This window comes from Tursiops truncatus, chromosome 3 (genome assembly GCF_011762595.2).
Source record: "Tursiops truncatus isolate mTurTru1 chromosome 3, mTurTru1.mat.Y, whole genome shotgun sequence".
Taxonomy (NCBI): domain Eukaryota; kingdom Metazoa; phylum Chordata; class Mammalia; order Artiodactyla; family Delphinidae; genus Tursiops; species Tursiops truncatus.
The window spans coordinates 55,116,592-55,131,537 of record NC_047036.1 but is presented as its reverse complement, the minus strand read 5'-3'; the positions used below and the strand labels follow the sequence as shown (position 1 = coordinate 55,131,537).

The 14,946-nt window shown below is 43.2% G+C and overlaps 1 protein-coding gene and 1 long non-coding RNA gene across 3 annotated transcripts; one reads left to right on the top strand and one right to left on the bottom strand.

Annotated features, from left to right (window-relative positions):
* The first annotated feature begins 43 nt into the window (after positions 1-43).
* LOC141278284 (uncharacterized) lies at positions 44-2,073 on the top strand. Its single transcript, XR_012330714.1, has 2 exons — positions 44-108; positions 1,011-2,073. It is a non-coding gene; the product is annotated as an uncharacterized lncRNA (long non-coding RNA).
* Positions 2,074-5,924: 3,851 nt separating this feature from the next.
* CCNB1 (cyclin B1) lies at positions 5,925-13,978 on the bottom strand. 2 transcript variants are annotated; one of them, XM_004321083.4, is made up of 9 exons: positions 13,819-13,977; positions 13,042-13,212; positions 12,777-12,947; positions 10,005-10,187; positions 8,457-8,615; positions 8,004-8,240; positions 7,588-7,728; positions 6,876-6,986; positions 5,925-6,339 (listed from the first exon to the last, which is right to left on the bottom strand). In XM_004321083.4, the coding sequence occupies exons 1-9, from the start codon at positions 13,837-13,839 to the stop codon at positions 6,232-6,234; spliced, it is 1,302 nt and encodes a 433-aa protein (XP_004321131.1). In that variant the 5' UTR covers positions 13,840-13,977; the 3' UTR covers positions 5,925-6,231. The 2 variants fall into 2 exon arrangements, with proteins under 2 accessions (XP_004321131.1, XP_033708807.1); XM_033852916.2 differs by lacking the exon at positions 8,457-8,615 and having other exon boundaries at positions 13,819-13,978.
* Positions 13,979-14,946: the final 968 nt, after the last annotated feature.

Sequence of the window (14,946 nt, the reverse complement as noted above, 5' to 3'; positions counted from 1 at the left end):
AGGGACCTCAGGGTCATCGCGCCGCCCCGCCCCTTCCGCCGCAGGGCACGCCCTTTCCGCCCCGGTCTCTGCTGGTTGCTGTCCCTTCTTTTACCATGCCTGGACCAGGTACTAGCCAAAAGCGTTACAAACCACTAGTGAAAGTTGGAAGCACTCTGATTTAGCGTCAGCTCTGTCGAGTGCTGGGCTAAGGGCTATATGCAGCAGCCGTTCAGGGGCACTCCCCGGCTCCTGGCACCGCGGCCTAGAGGGGAGAACCCCGACATCACAGGTCTTTCAGCCTTGGAGCTGGGATAGCCGTTACTGACCCACCTTAGCACTCCCCTTCTATCCGCGGCCTTGGAAGATGGCTGTGCCCGGCAGGCTGGCAGAGATAAACATTGGAGGGTTAGGTAGACTTTTGCTCTGAGCTCATTAAGTCCAGGCCCCTCATTTGGCGGAGAAGAGTGGCCCAAGTTCAGAGATACCCACTTCCTCCCCACGAGGCAATGCAGACTTACAGTTTGAAATTCAGCTGTCAGTAAGATTCGAACTCGTAACAGAGTTGGGTGCCCCCAAGTGTCAGTTTGATGATCCGGCAGATTACAGTTGAGCTTTCTTGGCTGAGCAGTGACCGGACAACGCAGGACATAAATGCCTGACTGGTTTGTAGTTTTTCACAATGGTCAGTCGTGTAAGAGGGACAGTCTTTGCTGCACAAGCACAAGCAGCTCGGGCCTCTGAACAACAGAGCCGAGCATTCCCTTCTATAGCGAGTTGCCCCTGAGTTATACTTGTTCACACAATTCTCCCCTTTCTTCCTATTATCAAAGTAATTCAGCTCCTGGTAAAAGATTCAAAGGCACGGTCGGATGTAAAATGTCCGGTTCACCACTCCTACTGCCAAATTCCTGGAAGAACATTTTGCTTCCTTTTTTCTTTACAAAAAAGTGACCCTATTCTTTTTGCACTTAACTGCTTTTATCGGGATGTTTTCCAATATCTCACATCAATCTCATCCTTTTAAGCAGTTGCCTATCAGATGTCCACAGGCCAGATTTGGGATGAAGACTATGCAGTGGTTCTCCAATCTGAGCATGCATCGGAATCAATGTCCAATAATACAGAATGGATGATAAATTAGATAATTACCATCATCCCACCCCCAGTGAGATAAGACTACTCAAAGCAAGTATCGTTAATCAACGTTAAAACTAAAAAGAGAACAGCACCTTTACATCAAAACTCATCTGGTGGTTACCACCTTACCCAGATGATCAAATGTGGTATCACCAGTAGTGTTTAACAATATGATACGTGACTCCAGTGATGCATAAGTTGTGCAAATCACCGATATTCTTGCCAAAATGCATAACCTGAACTTAACTATGAAGAAACAATCAGACAACAAATCTGGAATGAAGGACATTCTACAAGAAAAATGGCCTAGACAATTCATGTTAAAAAGCAGGGCAATTGGGACTTCCCTGGTGGCACAGTGGTTAAGAATCTTCCTGCCTGCCAGTGCAGGGGACACGGGTTTGAGCCCTGGTCTGGAAGATCCCACATGCCGCGGAGCAACTAAACCCGTGTGCCACAACTACTGAGCCTGTGCTCTAGAGCCTGTGAACCACAACAACTGAGTCCATGTGCCACAACTACCGAAGCCTGCATGCCTACAGCCCATGCTCTGCAACAAGAGAAGCCACTGCAAGGAGAAGCCCACGCTCAGCAACAAAGACCCAATGCAGCCAAAAATAAATAAATAAATAAAGCAGGGCAATTGTTCTGTATGGAAAAAGAAATGAAACTTGGAGCTCTGGATTCGAAAAATGTAAGACATTTTTGGAATGATTGTGGAAATTTGATTATGTACTGTATATTACATATGGAGTTGTTAACTTTCTTAGTGTGATAAAAAGATTGTGGGGACTTCCCTGGTGGTCCAGTGGTTAAGACTTCGCCTTCCAATGCAGTGGGTGCAGGTTTGATCCCTGGTCAGGGAGCTAAGATACGACATGCCTCATGGCCAAAAAAACCAAAACATAAAACAGAAGCAATATTGTAACAAATTCAATAAAGATTTTAAAAATGGTCGAAATCAAAATTAAGGGTCTTAATTCTTAGGACATAGATGCATGATGGAAGTATTTAAGGGGACATTATATTGACACCTGAGATTTACTTTCAAATGGCTCTTAAAAATAGGAATTTATGTACACAGTTGCATACACGTGTGTATATGACCGCCATACAGTTTTTTTTTCTTTGAGCCTTAATATTTGCCTACGTAAATCACTAAAACTTTGTTTCCTATTAGGAAATAAAATCCATGGAATATTTACATAAGTCAATGAAGTACTTATCCACATAGAAAAGTTCTGAAAGGCTTTTTACAGACCTTATTTCCAATGAAATAAAAAATTACCAACATATAGATGTCTGACAAAAAAAATAAACTGGGACTTCCCTGGTGGCGCAGTGGTTAAGAATCTGCCTGCCAATGCAGGGGACACGGGTTCAATCCCTGGTCTGGGAAGATCCCACATGCCGTGGAGAAACTGAGCCCGTGTGCCACAACTATTGAGCCCACGTGCCGCAACTACTGAAGCCCGTGCAACTAGAGCCCGTGCTCTGCAACGAGAAGCCACCGCAATGAGAAGCCCCCGCTGGCCACAACTAGAGAAAGCCCGCGCTCAGCAACGAAGACCCAATGCAGCAAAAATAAATAAACTACTTAGAAAATAAGCAGTAAAATAATCTCCAGATCAAAAAGGATCACAAACTAACCAGATATTGATGAAAGAGAACTTTAGAAACCAGCTATCACAGAGGAAAATGTATATACAAAGGCTTTTATTACTAAAATTATATTAAATATTTAACCTAAACTAGAAAATAACCAAAAGAAAAGCAGATGGTGAGAATTAACATAAAAGCTAAAACTACAAAATAAAGGTAGTAGAAATGATACCTTTGTATCATTGTTTCAAAACACCAGTAAAAGACCCCCTAGCCAAGCCTGATTAGAAAACACAAGTATTCAACATCAGGAATGAGAAGTTATAATACAAAAGAGATTGAATAATATCATATACCTCTACAGCTATAATTTAGAAAATCCAGAATGGATGATTTTCTAAGGTGGTGGTGGTGGTGAATTCCTAAAAAACACCAAAAAACCATGGAAAGCTACCATCATAAGCAGCAACAGGCCAGGTGACTTTACAGATTAATTTAGCTAGCTTTCAATAAATGAATAGATTTTAAATTTCTCTTCCTGCTGTGAGTTTTTAATAGTCAAGGCTGGGGAATTTTATTTACTCTTTCAGCTTATGATATCATTGGAGTTTTTCTGTTTTTTTTTTTAAAAAAGATTAACAGATAAATATTAGATGGTAAAAATATTGAAGAGATGTCTAATCCAGGAATAAAATGGGGATCTACCGATTATCAATGTTGTTTTGGAGACTCTAAAACAATAACTTAAAAATCATATTGTTGGGGCTTCCCTGGTGGTGCAGTAGTTGAGAATCTGCCTAATGCAGGGGACACGGGTTCGAGCCCTGGTCTGGGAAGATCCCACATGCCACGGAGCAACTAGGCCCATGAGCCACAACTACTGAGCCGGCACATGTGGAGCCTGTGCTCCGCAACAAGAGAGGCTGCGATAGTGAGTGGCCCCCGCTTGCCACAACTAGAGAAAGCCCTCACACAGAAATGAAGACCCAACACAGCAAAAATAAATAAATAAATTAAAAGGCAGCCTCTCTGCATTAAAAAAATATATATATATCATACAGTTGAAAAAATAAAATTTGGGGATTTAAGGCCTAGAAAAGCCTAAGGCCTAAAATCAAGTAAGAACATCGATGTCAACTGGGTAACAAAATTACAACTAGCAATAAAAAATAGAAGTGGGGGCTTCCCTGGTGGCGCAGTGGTTGGGGGTCCGCCTGCCGATGCGGGGGACGTGGGTTTGTGCCCTGGTCCAGCAGGATCCCGCATGCCGCAGAGCAGCTGGACCCGTGGGCCATGGCCGCTGGGCCTGCGCGTCCGCAGCCTGTGCTCCGCGATGAGAGAGGCCACAGCGGTGAGAGGCCCGCGTACCGCAAAATGAAAAAAAAAAAAAAAAAAAAAGTGGGAAATCGGGCCTATTCACAATAGTGACAAAAAAAAGCATAAACCCAAAAATAAATTTGACAAGAAAAGTACAGCCAATTACATAATTAAATTCTAACATTGCAATGAAAGGCATGCAACAAGTCTTTGATGGAGAAAAATGCTTCTGGATGGGAAGACAACATCAGTCTATCCAGAGCTAGTACATAACATTCTGTATATACGTATGTAATATACAGTCAAAATCTCAAAGGAGCTTTTCAATAACTGGACATAATTTTAAGGTTCATGTGTTTGAAATTGCCCCCACATATTTGGGAAACAGTGGTAGCCTCATCATACCAGATAAACTTAATGTAAAACTATATTAATCACAGGAAGAAACAAGTAGATCAGGGAACAATAAAAACTGATGTTTCAATTGTACAAGGAAGATTTTAAACATATAGTACTGGCTGGCACAAATAGAATCCATCTGGAAGTTAAGAATCCTATCTCATACAACATACAAAAAGTTTACTGGGCTTCCCTGGTGGCGCAGTGGTTGGGAGTTCGCCTGCCGATGCAGGGTACACGGGTTCGTGCCCCGGTCCGGGAAGATCCCACATGCCGCAGAGCAGCTGGGCCCGTGAGCCATGGCCGCTGAGCCTGCGCGTCCGGAGCCTGTGCTCCGCAACGGGAGAGGCCACAACAGTGAGAGGCCTGCGTACCGCAAAAAAAAAAAAAAAAAAAAAAGTTTACTGAGGGTTTGTAGACCTAAGCAGGAAAAATTTAGAAATTTAAGAGATGGTAATGGTTTGGGGGCGATGTTGACCTTAACACCAAAAATCCAAAAGCAACTACAGAAAAAATAGTTTTGATAATATAAAAATTTAAAGTGTCTGCATGGCAAAAGATACAGCATAAACAGATTTAGGGCAAACGACAAACTGAGAAAGCCTTACAAATTGATAAATAAGCGGACAACAAAAATTGATTCAACTACTCATAAGAAGTATAAATTAAAACAGCAAACAAAATAGGATATTTTTTGCCAAACTCACAGAAATTAAAGAGAATGATTACCTTCAGTTCTGGCAAGGATGCAGAGAAAACCAGAACTTTTGTACATTTATTGCTGATGACACTGAGAAAGTCAGCTGGCTGTACCTGCCAGAACTTAGAACACACTCTTTGGAGAACCCAGGGTACATAAAGAAAGGCATGGGATATAATGACATTTAAACAGCATTGTCTGTAGGAGCAAAGACAAAAAACAATCTGAAAAGGGGAATAGTTAATTACATTATAGTATATCCATACTATGGACTATAATGCCCAAATACAGGTAAGGCTTGTCCATGTTGAAAGAATTGCTAAGTATATAGAATGATCTCATTTTTTTAATACCCCCACTATAATAATTTACATGCAGGTCTATACTCATAGAAGGCATGACTGGCTACATCCCAAACTCCTGATATCCTTCAGGTGGATGGGATTGAGACGTAGGAGAGTAAGAGGGGGTGGGTAAATAAACGTTTTTAGATACTTATTTGTTTTGAGGATTGTTTTATTTTCTTAACCAATAAAGAAAAGGCAAACTAGGTTTTGAATATAAATTAAACTTCTTATTTTTCCAAGTGAAAAAGCTGATACTAGTTTAAGTTGATAATATAAGAAAGTGGTATGAGTAGATTACTTAGAATTATAGCAGCAACCACCAGAGGAAATAGAAATCGGGGGAATTGGGAATGAGGTGGTACTTTTCCTTACATAGAACTAGGCAGCCAATTCTCTTAAGATGACTGGGCTTACATACAGTATGACATAAAGTAAGTAAGGATTGTAAATGCCCTCAAGAGCTTAGTAATTTATTTGAAGTAAAGCCAGGTACATAAAACAAGAACCAAGAAGAATCAATTGTGTATATTAATTGGGTCCCCAGGTAATTGAAAGCAGTTTTTTTACTATTCCCCCACTGAACCTTTAAAACAACCTGTGGGAAGCAGCCACATTCAAATGAGTTAAGGTTTAAGTAAAAAGGACTACAACTTTATTAAAAGTAAATAAATGTAACATATAATATGTACAGATGGCACATGGTGCCAATTTTATTTGCAGATTTTATAGTATTCCAAAGTTCACAAATTACACCTTTGCCACAGCCTTGGCTAAATCTTGAACTAGTGCAGAATTCAGCTGTGCTAGAATGCTGATCTTAGCATGCTTAGACGTAGCATACTTGTTCTTGATAGTCTGGAAGAGAAAAGCATAGTAATTAATGAAGGAAAAGAGGAAAACATCATAAGAACCAACGATACACATATACACTTAAAAATCAACTCCTTAAAAGCAAGCTATGAATTTACAGGCATAAAATCTTAATGACTGGACTTCCCTGGTGACACAGTGGTTAGGAGTCAGCCTGCCAATGCAGGGGACAAGGGTTTGAGCCCTGGTCGGAGAAGATCCCACAGGCCGCGGAGCAACTAAGCCCGTGCGCTGTAACTACTGAGCCTGAGCTCTCGACCCCGAGAGCCACAACTACTGAGCATGAGTGCCACAACTACTAAAGCCCGTGCACCTAAAGCCTGTGTTCTGTGACGAAAGAAGCCACCGCAATAAGAAGCCTGCGCACCGCAACGAAGAGTGTCCCCCACTCAGCACAACAAGAGAAAGCCTGAGCGCAGCAACGAAGACCCAACGCAGCCATAAATAAACAAATTTACTAAAAAAAAAAATCTTAAATGATTTTCCACTTTTCCCAACACCATACAGTACCACTGACTCACCATATGCTTTGTAAGCCCACGATTCACTATGATTATATTCTTAGCCAGGTGTTGCATAACAAGAAGAAGGGATTCTTCAGTGTATGACAGGTAATGCTGCAGAGTTGGTGTCTAAGGCAACAAAAGTTAATGTTGAAAATGCTCATCACCAATGATTTTCATAAAATTTCTAGATGTTATTCAAAACTAGGGTAGGGAAGTAGATACTGAAGACAAGCTTAAGACCCCTTCTTCCCCAAATACCCTTCTTTCATGGCTTCTCTAGGATCCTGTGCTCCAACCTAATTACACTTTTGTAATTGCTGACTTTGCCCACCCCAAAGCTAGACTCCCAGTTCTTTGGAGCTGACTTTCTCATTCATAATTCTATTTCTAGGGCCTAGAGTATCACACGGCATATAGGAGAAATACTTGTTGAATCAACGAATACGAACGAACTTCTAGTATGTCATTTGACCTGCTTGAGCTTCTCCATCTGTAAGGAGTAGCAGCTGCTCTGCCTTTCTCAAAGGGGTATTAGATGGATGAGATTAGGCAATGAAACGGAAGCATTCTATGGAGATATCACAAACAAGATATTTTAAATCATTCCCTCAGTAGATGCCATATTTAAGAACCATTTGAACTGTCCTTTAATGACAACAGTTCTGTATGCTGTAGATATTATAATTTAAAAGCTCAGGGTAACCTCAGTTTGTGGGACAGAGCTTACCCATTCACCATTATCAAGAATTTTCAGTGCTAAGCAAAAAGCTCCCGCTGCAATCTGAGAAGGAGGAAAGTGCACCATATCGTAGTCCAACATAGTTAGTTCCATCAGATATTTGGCCAAAGTATGTAGCTCAACATCAACCTGGAATAAAACCCACAGGTTCTGTCAAGAGAATTCTGCATTGGCAGTAACTGGTATGCCCATAACTAACTACAAATGTTTACCTACAAACTCTCAAATGCAATTGCCCGTGAAAGGCTTTAATAATAATATTAACATACAGCCTGATTGGAAATAAATACCATCTTTATCCCTTCCTCATGTAGTTAGGTATAAATACAAGGCACTTGAATTAGATCTCATTGGCCAGCAGTATTCCCTAATGTACCATACCAAAGGTTTCAAGAAATCTGTACCTCTCCAATCTTAGATGCTCTCCGAAGGAAATGCAGGGGTAGAGGGCGACCCAGACTAAAATTTAAAGCTCTTAGAATCTTCATTTCCATCTGTCTGATTTGGTACTTAGTGTAGGTGTTGTCAGTCACAAAGGCAAAGTCACCAATTTCTGGAGGGTACATTTCCTCGTATTTGCTGGCAATAAACATGGCAGTGACACCAACCAGCTGCAGCATCTTCTTGGGCACACAATTATCCTGCAATGGGAATTTCAACTGGATCAATAAGTAATACATATTTGAAAAAGGAGGCACAGAATTGTGAAGGAGTGGTGGGAAAGACACACTCTCACAACGGAATCTCAATTAATGACACCCCACGCCTCAAGACAGATTTTAGCTGAGAAAGTCTGTTTCTTACGACTCAGCTAGGACCCTGGAAGGGAGAACCCTCAGTTGGTGAATTATGCTCACCTGCATGAACCGATCAATAATGGAAACAGTCATGTACATGGTCTCCTGGAGTAACCTGAATTTCATTTGAACCTGCACTAGCCAGTCAATTAGGATGGCTCTCATGTTTCCAGTGACTTCACGACCCAGTAGGTATTTGGGTCTGACTGCTTGCTCTTCCTGCAAAAGAAATGCTGATTATCCTAAGAAGCAAGACTCCACATGACATTTCTGACCAGAAATAGTCACCTCAAAATAGCTCTGGAACATTTAGAATCTCTAAAATGTTCTTAACTCAGTTATTCATTTGGTCACTGCAAACAGCTCTACCACTGAGAAACAAAGAAAGCAAACATTAAACAGGACAGTCTGACAGGTTTTCATATTGGCAAATCTTACTATGTCCAATTCACCATCACTACTACTGGCCCACACCCTTTCCCCGCTTCTTCCCAAATAAGGATACCATACTACCTATCACCTCAGATCCTTTCACTTAAGACTCTAAAACCCACAGCCTGAGCTTTATGAAGTAGAAAATATAGCAGCACCTTCCAGATTAGCTGGAACCAATATGCTACCACTCCTACTCCAGGGTTTAAACCCCCCAAACACCATAGGTAACAAAAGTCAACCATCAAAATCTAGCACACACATCTGCTAAACCCATTCCTCCAAAGTTAGAACACAAACTTTAAAGACAAGGGAGAAAAGAAATCCACAGCAGAAGGCTGGTCCTGGCAAGGAACCAGGACAATCCTGTAGAAAATGGAGATGCCCAAAAGAACCAGGCAAGAGCCTGAAGATGTTAATGATGCCACTAGAACACAACGCGTTATAAACAAGCAACTGGGTAAATTTGGTAACTGTATAGCTTATGTTGTTAACATACAGAATGCCTCCTTGTTTGGGGGGGAAAAGGGCAAATAGAAAGTTTCAGAAATAGGATGAAATGGAAGAAAACCAAAACCTTTAGCTTTTGAGTATACTCCTCTTGTACACAAAGAACAATTTCCCTGATATCACATGCTCATAAGCGACACTGACCCAAAATGCTTTTTTTTGGCTATAGTTTTTCAGCATCTTCTCCATTACCATGTACCTCCTGCCTGTTACGCTCCTTAAACCCAGAATTTGGGACTCACTCACTCCTAACTGTGATAGATATAAAATACCTTTCAATCTGTGGACTTTCCTTTAGGAAGAGCCACGGTAGTATCCACTCTCACTTTGAATTTTCCCTGTTCAAAATGGCAAATAGAGACTTCATTGGGAATTTCCTGGCCGTCCAGTGGTTAGGACTTTCACTGACAGGCCCGGGGTTCAATCCCTGGTCAGGGAACTAAGATCCCACAAGCCATGCATGCAACCCCCGCCCCCACCAAAAAAAAAAGAATTACATTGGCTTACTTTGGGACTTTCTATTTTTCCACGAAGAATTTCAAAGTGGAACCTACTGTTAAGAAATGCTGCTCATATCTTGCTTAAATTGTTGTGAACTGTTAATGGAAAATCTCTTTAATAAAGCTAGATGCAGTTTAGAAAAAACAAAGGTTTCATATTACTGACCTCAAGTTGTCTCAGATAAGCATAGATATCTTTTACATATTCACTACAAAGGTTTGGATCCGCTCCGTCTTCTGCATCCACATCATTCACTGCAAGAATTACATCAGAGAAAGCCTGGCACAGATACTCTTCCGCAGGGGCACAGCCAGATGTTTCCATGGGGCTTGGAGAGGGAGTATCAACCTGGAAACAGAATGGACTTTTTGAAATAATAGCAAAGAGGAGCATACAATCTGGGAATGAAGGTCAGATTATTGGCACCAATTCAAGAGACTATCTGCTGAACAGAAATACAATTCATTTACCTTTACAAATTTATTCAATTTGTCTTCAGGAAGTGAGTAATATGAAAGATGAAATGCCAACTTAGACTGAATCAGTTTAGAGTCAGAATGCTAACAGGTAAAACAGAGAGGAAGCAAGTTCACATCTAGACTTTCCTCCAAAGGAAACTGATAAGTAACGCATTTGCTTAGCAATGTCATGTAAAGTTAATCCAAGTGAATGACAAGTTAGTCTTTAGTAACATGGCCTGCTTCCCACTGCACAGGAGAACACAAGTCCTGTCGCAACTACTAAGGATTTTATTTATTTATTTTTGGCTGTGTTGGGTCTTTGTTGCTGCAAGCAGGCTTTCTCTAGTTGCGGGAGTGGGGTCTCCTCTTCATTGAGTTGCGCAGGCTTCTCATTGCGGTGGCTTCTCTTGTGGCAGAGCATGGGCTCTAGGCACACGGGCTTCAGTAGTGTGGCACGCAGGTTCAATAGTTGTGGCTCGCGGGTTCTAGAGTGCAGGCTCAGTAGTTGTGGCACACGGGCCTAGTTGCTCTGTGGCATGTGGGATCTTCCCAGACCAGGGCTCGAACCCGGGTCCCCTGCATTGGCAGGCGGATTCTTAACCACTGCGCCAAAAGGGAAGCCCCCAAACTACTAAGGATTAACTGACTTTGTTATCATGAACCATTTTCTTCAAGCTCCAGTCACCCCGTTGTCCAAATATTTATTGAGCACTTCCTTTTTTTTTTTTTTTTTTTGCAGTACGCGGGCCTCTCACTGTTGTGGCCTCTCCCGTTGGGGAGCACAGGTTCTGGACACACAGCCTCAGCGGCCATTGCTCACGGGCCCAGCCGCTCCGCGGCATGTGGGATCTTCCCAGACTGGGGCACGAACCCATGTCCCCTGCATCGGCAGGCGGACTCTGAACCACTGTGCCACCACGTAAGCCCTATTGAGCACTTTCTTAAGCTCTATGATAGGCACTAGCTTTAGTTGAGAGTCCGCCTGCCGATGCAGGGGACACGGGGATGCAGGGGACACGGGTTCGTGCCCCGGTCCGGGAGAATCCCACGTGCCGCGGAGCGGCTGGGCCCGTGAGCCATGGCCGCTGAGCCTGCGCACCGCAAAAACAAAACAAAACAAAACAAAACAAACAAAAAGAGGGTGGGAAAGTGAAGGCAAGAATCAGTATGGGACTTTGACGGAAAGCTCAGGTCTTTTGGTATGGCCAGTTAAAGACTGCGCATGCTACAGGTTTCTGTGATATGTCCAGAAGGACAATACTAAAGCCATAGCCTCACATCCCTTTCCCTTAGATATAGACAGCTAGGCTGAATAACTTTAACCGATCATTTTCCCAACCAGCTTTAATGAAGTTTTAAAAATTAGAACTTAGGAATGCAGTGCATTGCTGGTCAGGGAACTAGATCCCACATGCATGCTGCAACTAAGAGTTCGCATGCCACAACTGAGGAGCCTAAGTACCGCAACTAAGGAGCCAGCAAGCCACAACTAAGACCTGGCACAACCAAATAAATATTGAAGAAAAAAAAATGCAGTTCATTGAAGTGTCAGGAAAGCAGCCTCTTCTAGATGGTGTATATTTTCTTCACAGGAGTAGATACATTTACATGCCTGATATTTAATAAAATGTTCTTGGTTTTTGAGGCTGTTAACTCATCTTCTTACTTTCTCTGAATAGCTCCATTTTCTGCTTTACATCCTTATATAAATTCCAATGTTACAGATTTATTATTAATTATTTGGTGACCACATTATGGAGTAAAAAAAAAAAAAAAAAGGGGGCTTCCCTGGTGGCGCAGTGGTTGAGAGTCCGCCTGCCGATGCGATGCAGGGGACACGGGTTCGTGCCCCGGTCCGGGAAGATCCCACATGCCGCGGAGCGGCTGGGCACGTGAGCCATGGACGCTGAGCCTGCGCGTCCAGAGCCTGTTGCTCCGCAACGGGAGGGAAAGGCCACAACAGTGAGAGGCCCGCGTACCGCCAAAAAAAAAAAAAAAAAAAAAAAAAAAAAAAAAAAAAGGACTCAAGAGAACAATCTGTGTTTCAGTCAATAAATTCTGGCCAGAGATGGCTTGTACCCAAAGACAGCAAAATCTTTATTCCAGGCAGCTACTACTCAGTACGGTAAACAAAGGAGGGGTAGTATAACAAAGCAATTAAAAGCATAGATTCTGAAACCAGATAGCCTGGGTTTGAATCCTATTATGTGCCACTGATGAGATATGACCCTAGAAAAGATACTTAATACTTCTCTATGCCGTTATCTAAAAGTAGAGGTAATAATACCAGCGCACTAAGAGAGTGTAAGATGATGTGAGCTAATGCATGTAAAGTGCTTAGCAGAGCCTACCTCCTGCTAAGCACTCTATACATGTTACTATTTTTTCCTATTTAGTCAAATGCTATGCCATGCATTAATAAAACGAAGGGAAAAGAAACAATCAACAGGCTCTAAAATATTACAGTTAAGTTTACCAAAATAGGCTCAGGGGCAAGTTTCTCTTCTTTAACAGGCTCGGTTTCCGGCTCTGGCTCTGGCTCCAGATCCAGCTCCGGCTGGGGCTCCGGCACAGGTACAGGAGCCTTTTCCAGAGGTTTTGGTAGTTTTTTAGCAATAACTTTTCCAGCAGCTAAAGTTTTTGCTTCCTGTGGATGAAAAGGAGAGAATGGAATGTTTCTCCATCACAGGTTACAGTTGGAAGGCAGACTCTTACAGAGTAGTTGAATCAGCAAGAGTTACCTTTTTCAGGGGCAATTTGGCCTGTGGCTGTTCACTGACTTTGTTACCGATGTCTCCAAGGGCTGTCCTTGGCCTCAGCCCGGGCTTAGAGGCTGCAACAGTGGCCACAGGCACGCGCTTTGCGCCTGCCATACTGACCTTCGCCTTATTTTCAGCATTAATTTTCGTGTTCTGTAAGAAGCAAGACCACTTTGAGAGCTGGCTCGGCCAAGTTAGAGTAAATCAACGGTTAAAGCGGGGGCAAACAGGCTCTCAGGAGGAATGCCGACTGTAAATGGGTTCCCAGGGGAAACCTGCGTTCCAGGGTCTACGCTAAAGCTGTTAACAAGCCAGATTCCTCCCCGAACCTGTTCTTTCACCTATTGAGGGATTGCCTGCTCAGTCCCCGCCGGACCTAAAATACCATGAATTTACATTTGAAAGGAAATCGAAAAAGCCTTAATTGCAGGAAGCTTTCCTGTGGGGAGGGGGTTATGCAGTTGGTGGGAGCTCGCTCAGGGGTCCTCCGTCACCATTTACAAAAGGTTTCGCGTCTACCCTCCATCTGTCCCCTCCCCCCCCACTTTATCCAAGCCCCATCCACTTCTTTCTCACCTTCCTCTCTCCGTCTGTCCGCGCCCCAAAGTCTCCCACCATTTTAGGGGCCCACCGACCGCCATCCTCCCCCCAAATCTGTCCCGGTCCACTCCTGCCAGGGGAACTCCAGCAGGCGAGATAGGGAGAGGAGACGCAGCGAGCCAGGAGAGCCGCGTTTGTTCACCGTCCCTAGCAGCTCACCCTGGTGATCCGGAGCGCCATGGCTTCCTCTGCACCAGGCAGCAGCTCAGTGGGGAGAAGCAGAGCACGGGAGCCCCAGACCAGCCGGGGACCTTGAACCCACCGCAGGCAAGCAGCCGTTCCTCCGCAGCACACCGGGAGGAATCTGGCCCCGCTTGAGGTTTAAACCCCGCACCGCTCCCTCCCTATTGGCTTGTTCGTGGCACTCGCTCGCTTCCCATTGGCGGCGGCCGGTTCCTCCTAGAATGCGTTTCCAGGGCGATCCCGCGAAAAAGTTCGGGCGGGGGTGGGGCCATACCATCACGTGGTCTGGCTCGGCGCCTGCGCCCTCAAGCAGCTACTGTTGTCACCTGGAGAGGGGTGATCACCGCCCACCTGGAGAGGGGTGATCACCGCCCACCTGGAGAGGTGAAACTGTGCGCCGCCACGGTTAGCAGCGGTGCCTTGGAAAAGAGAATGGAGCCGCTGGTTTGACGTGAGAGGAAGTTATGGCTTTAGTCCTACTTATTGTTAAACACACTTTCCTCTTCTGCAGTGGCATGTAGCAGGAAAAGCTTTTGTATATACATTCTTTCATTTGATCATTCTGGCAGCACTCTGGGTTGGAGAAACTGAAGCTCAGAGAGGCTTTGGGTGACTTTCTCAGGATCACAAATTAGTAACAGGGGACTAAACTTAGATTTCTTTAGATCCATGACGTTTCCACAACGGTAATTGTCTCTTAAGAATATTGCCAGCCTCTTAAACGTGCCAGATTACTTCAATCAAATTTTTTCCCAAAGCCAATCTTTTTGTTTTACTTTTAATTTGAAAATAATTTCAAACTTAGAAAAGTTGCAAACAAAAATATTACAAGGAACACACGTATACCCTTTACCCAGATTCAAATATCCTTAACCTTTTACCCCATTTGCTTTATCATTTACTTAATCTCTTTCTCATATATAGATCTATCCGTGTATAACTGTATATAAACATTTTCTTCCTGAAAAATTTGAGGGTAAGTTATGTTATCATGGCCCCTTATCCCTCAATTCTTCAGTGTGTATTTCCTAAGTAAAAGGGATGTTCTTTTAACATAATCACACCACAGGTATCAACTTCATAAATTTACTTTATCACAACATT

Coding starts and splice junctions, on each gene's coding strand:
- CCNB1 (XM_004321083.4), bottom strand. CDS start 13,839: ATGGCGCTCCGGATCACCAGG. Junction 12,948..13,041: donor CCAAATTGCCCCTGAAAAAG/GTAACTCTTGCT, acceptor TTTCATCCACAG/GAAGCAAAAACTTTAGCTGC. Junction 6,340..6,875: donor GTGGGCTTACAAAGCATATG/GTGAGTCAGTGG, acceptor TTTCTCTTCCAG/ACTATCAAGAACAAGTATGC.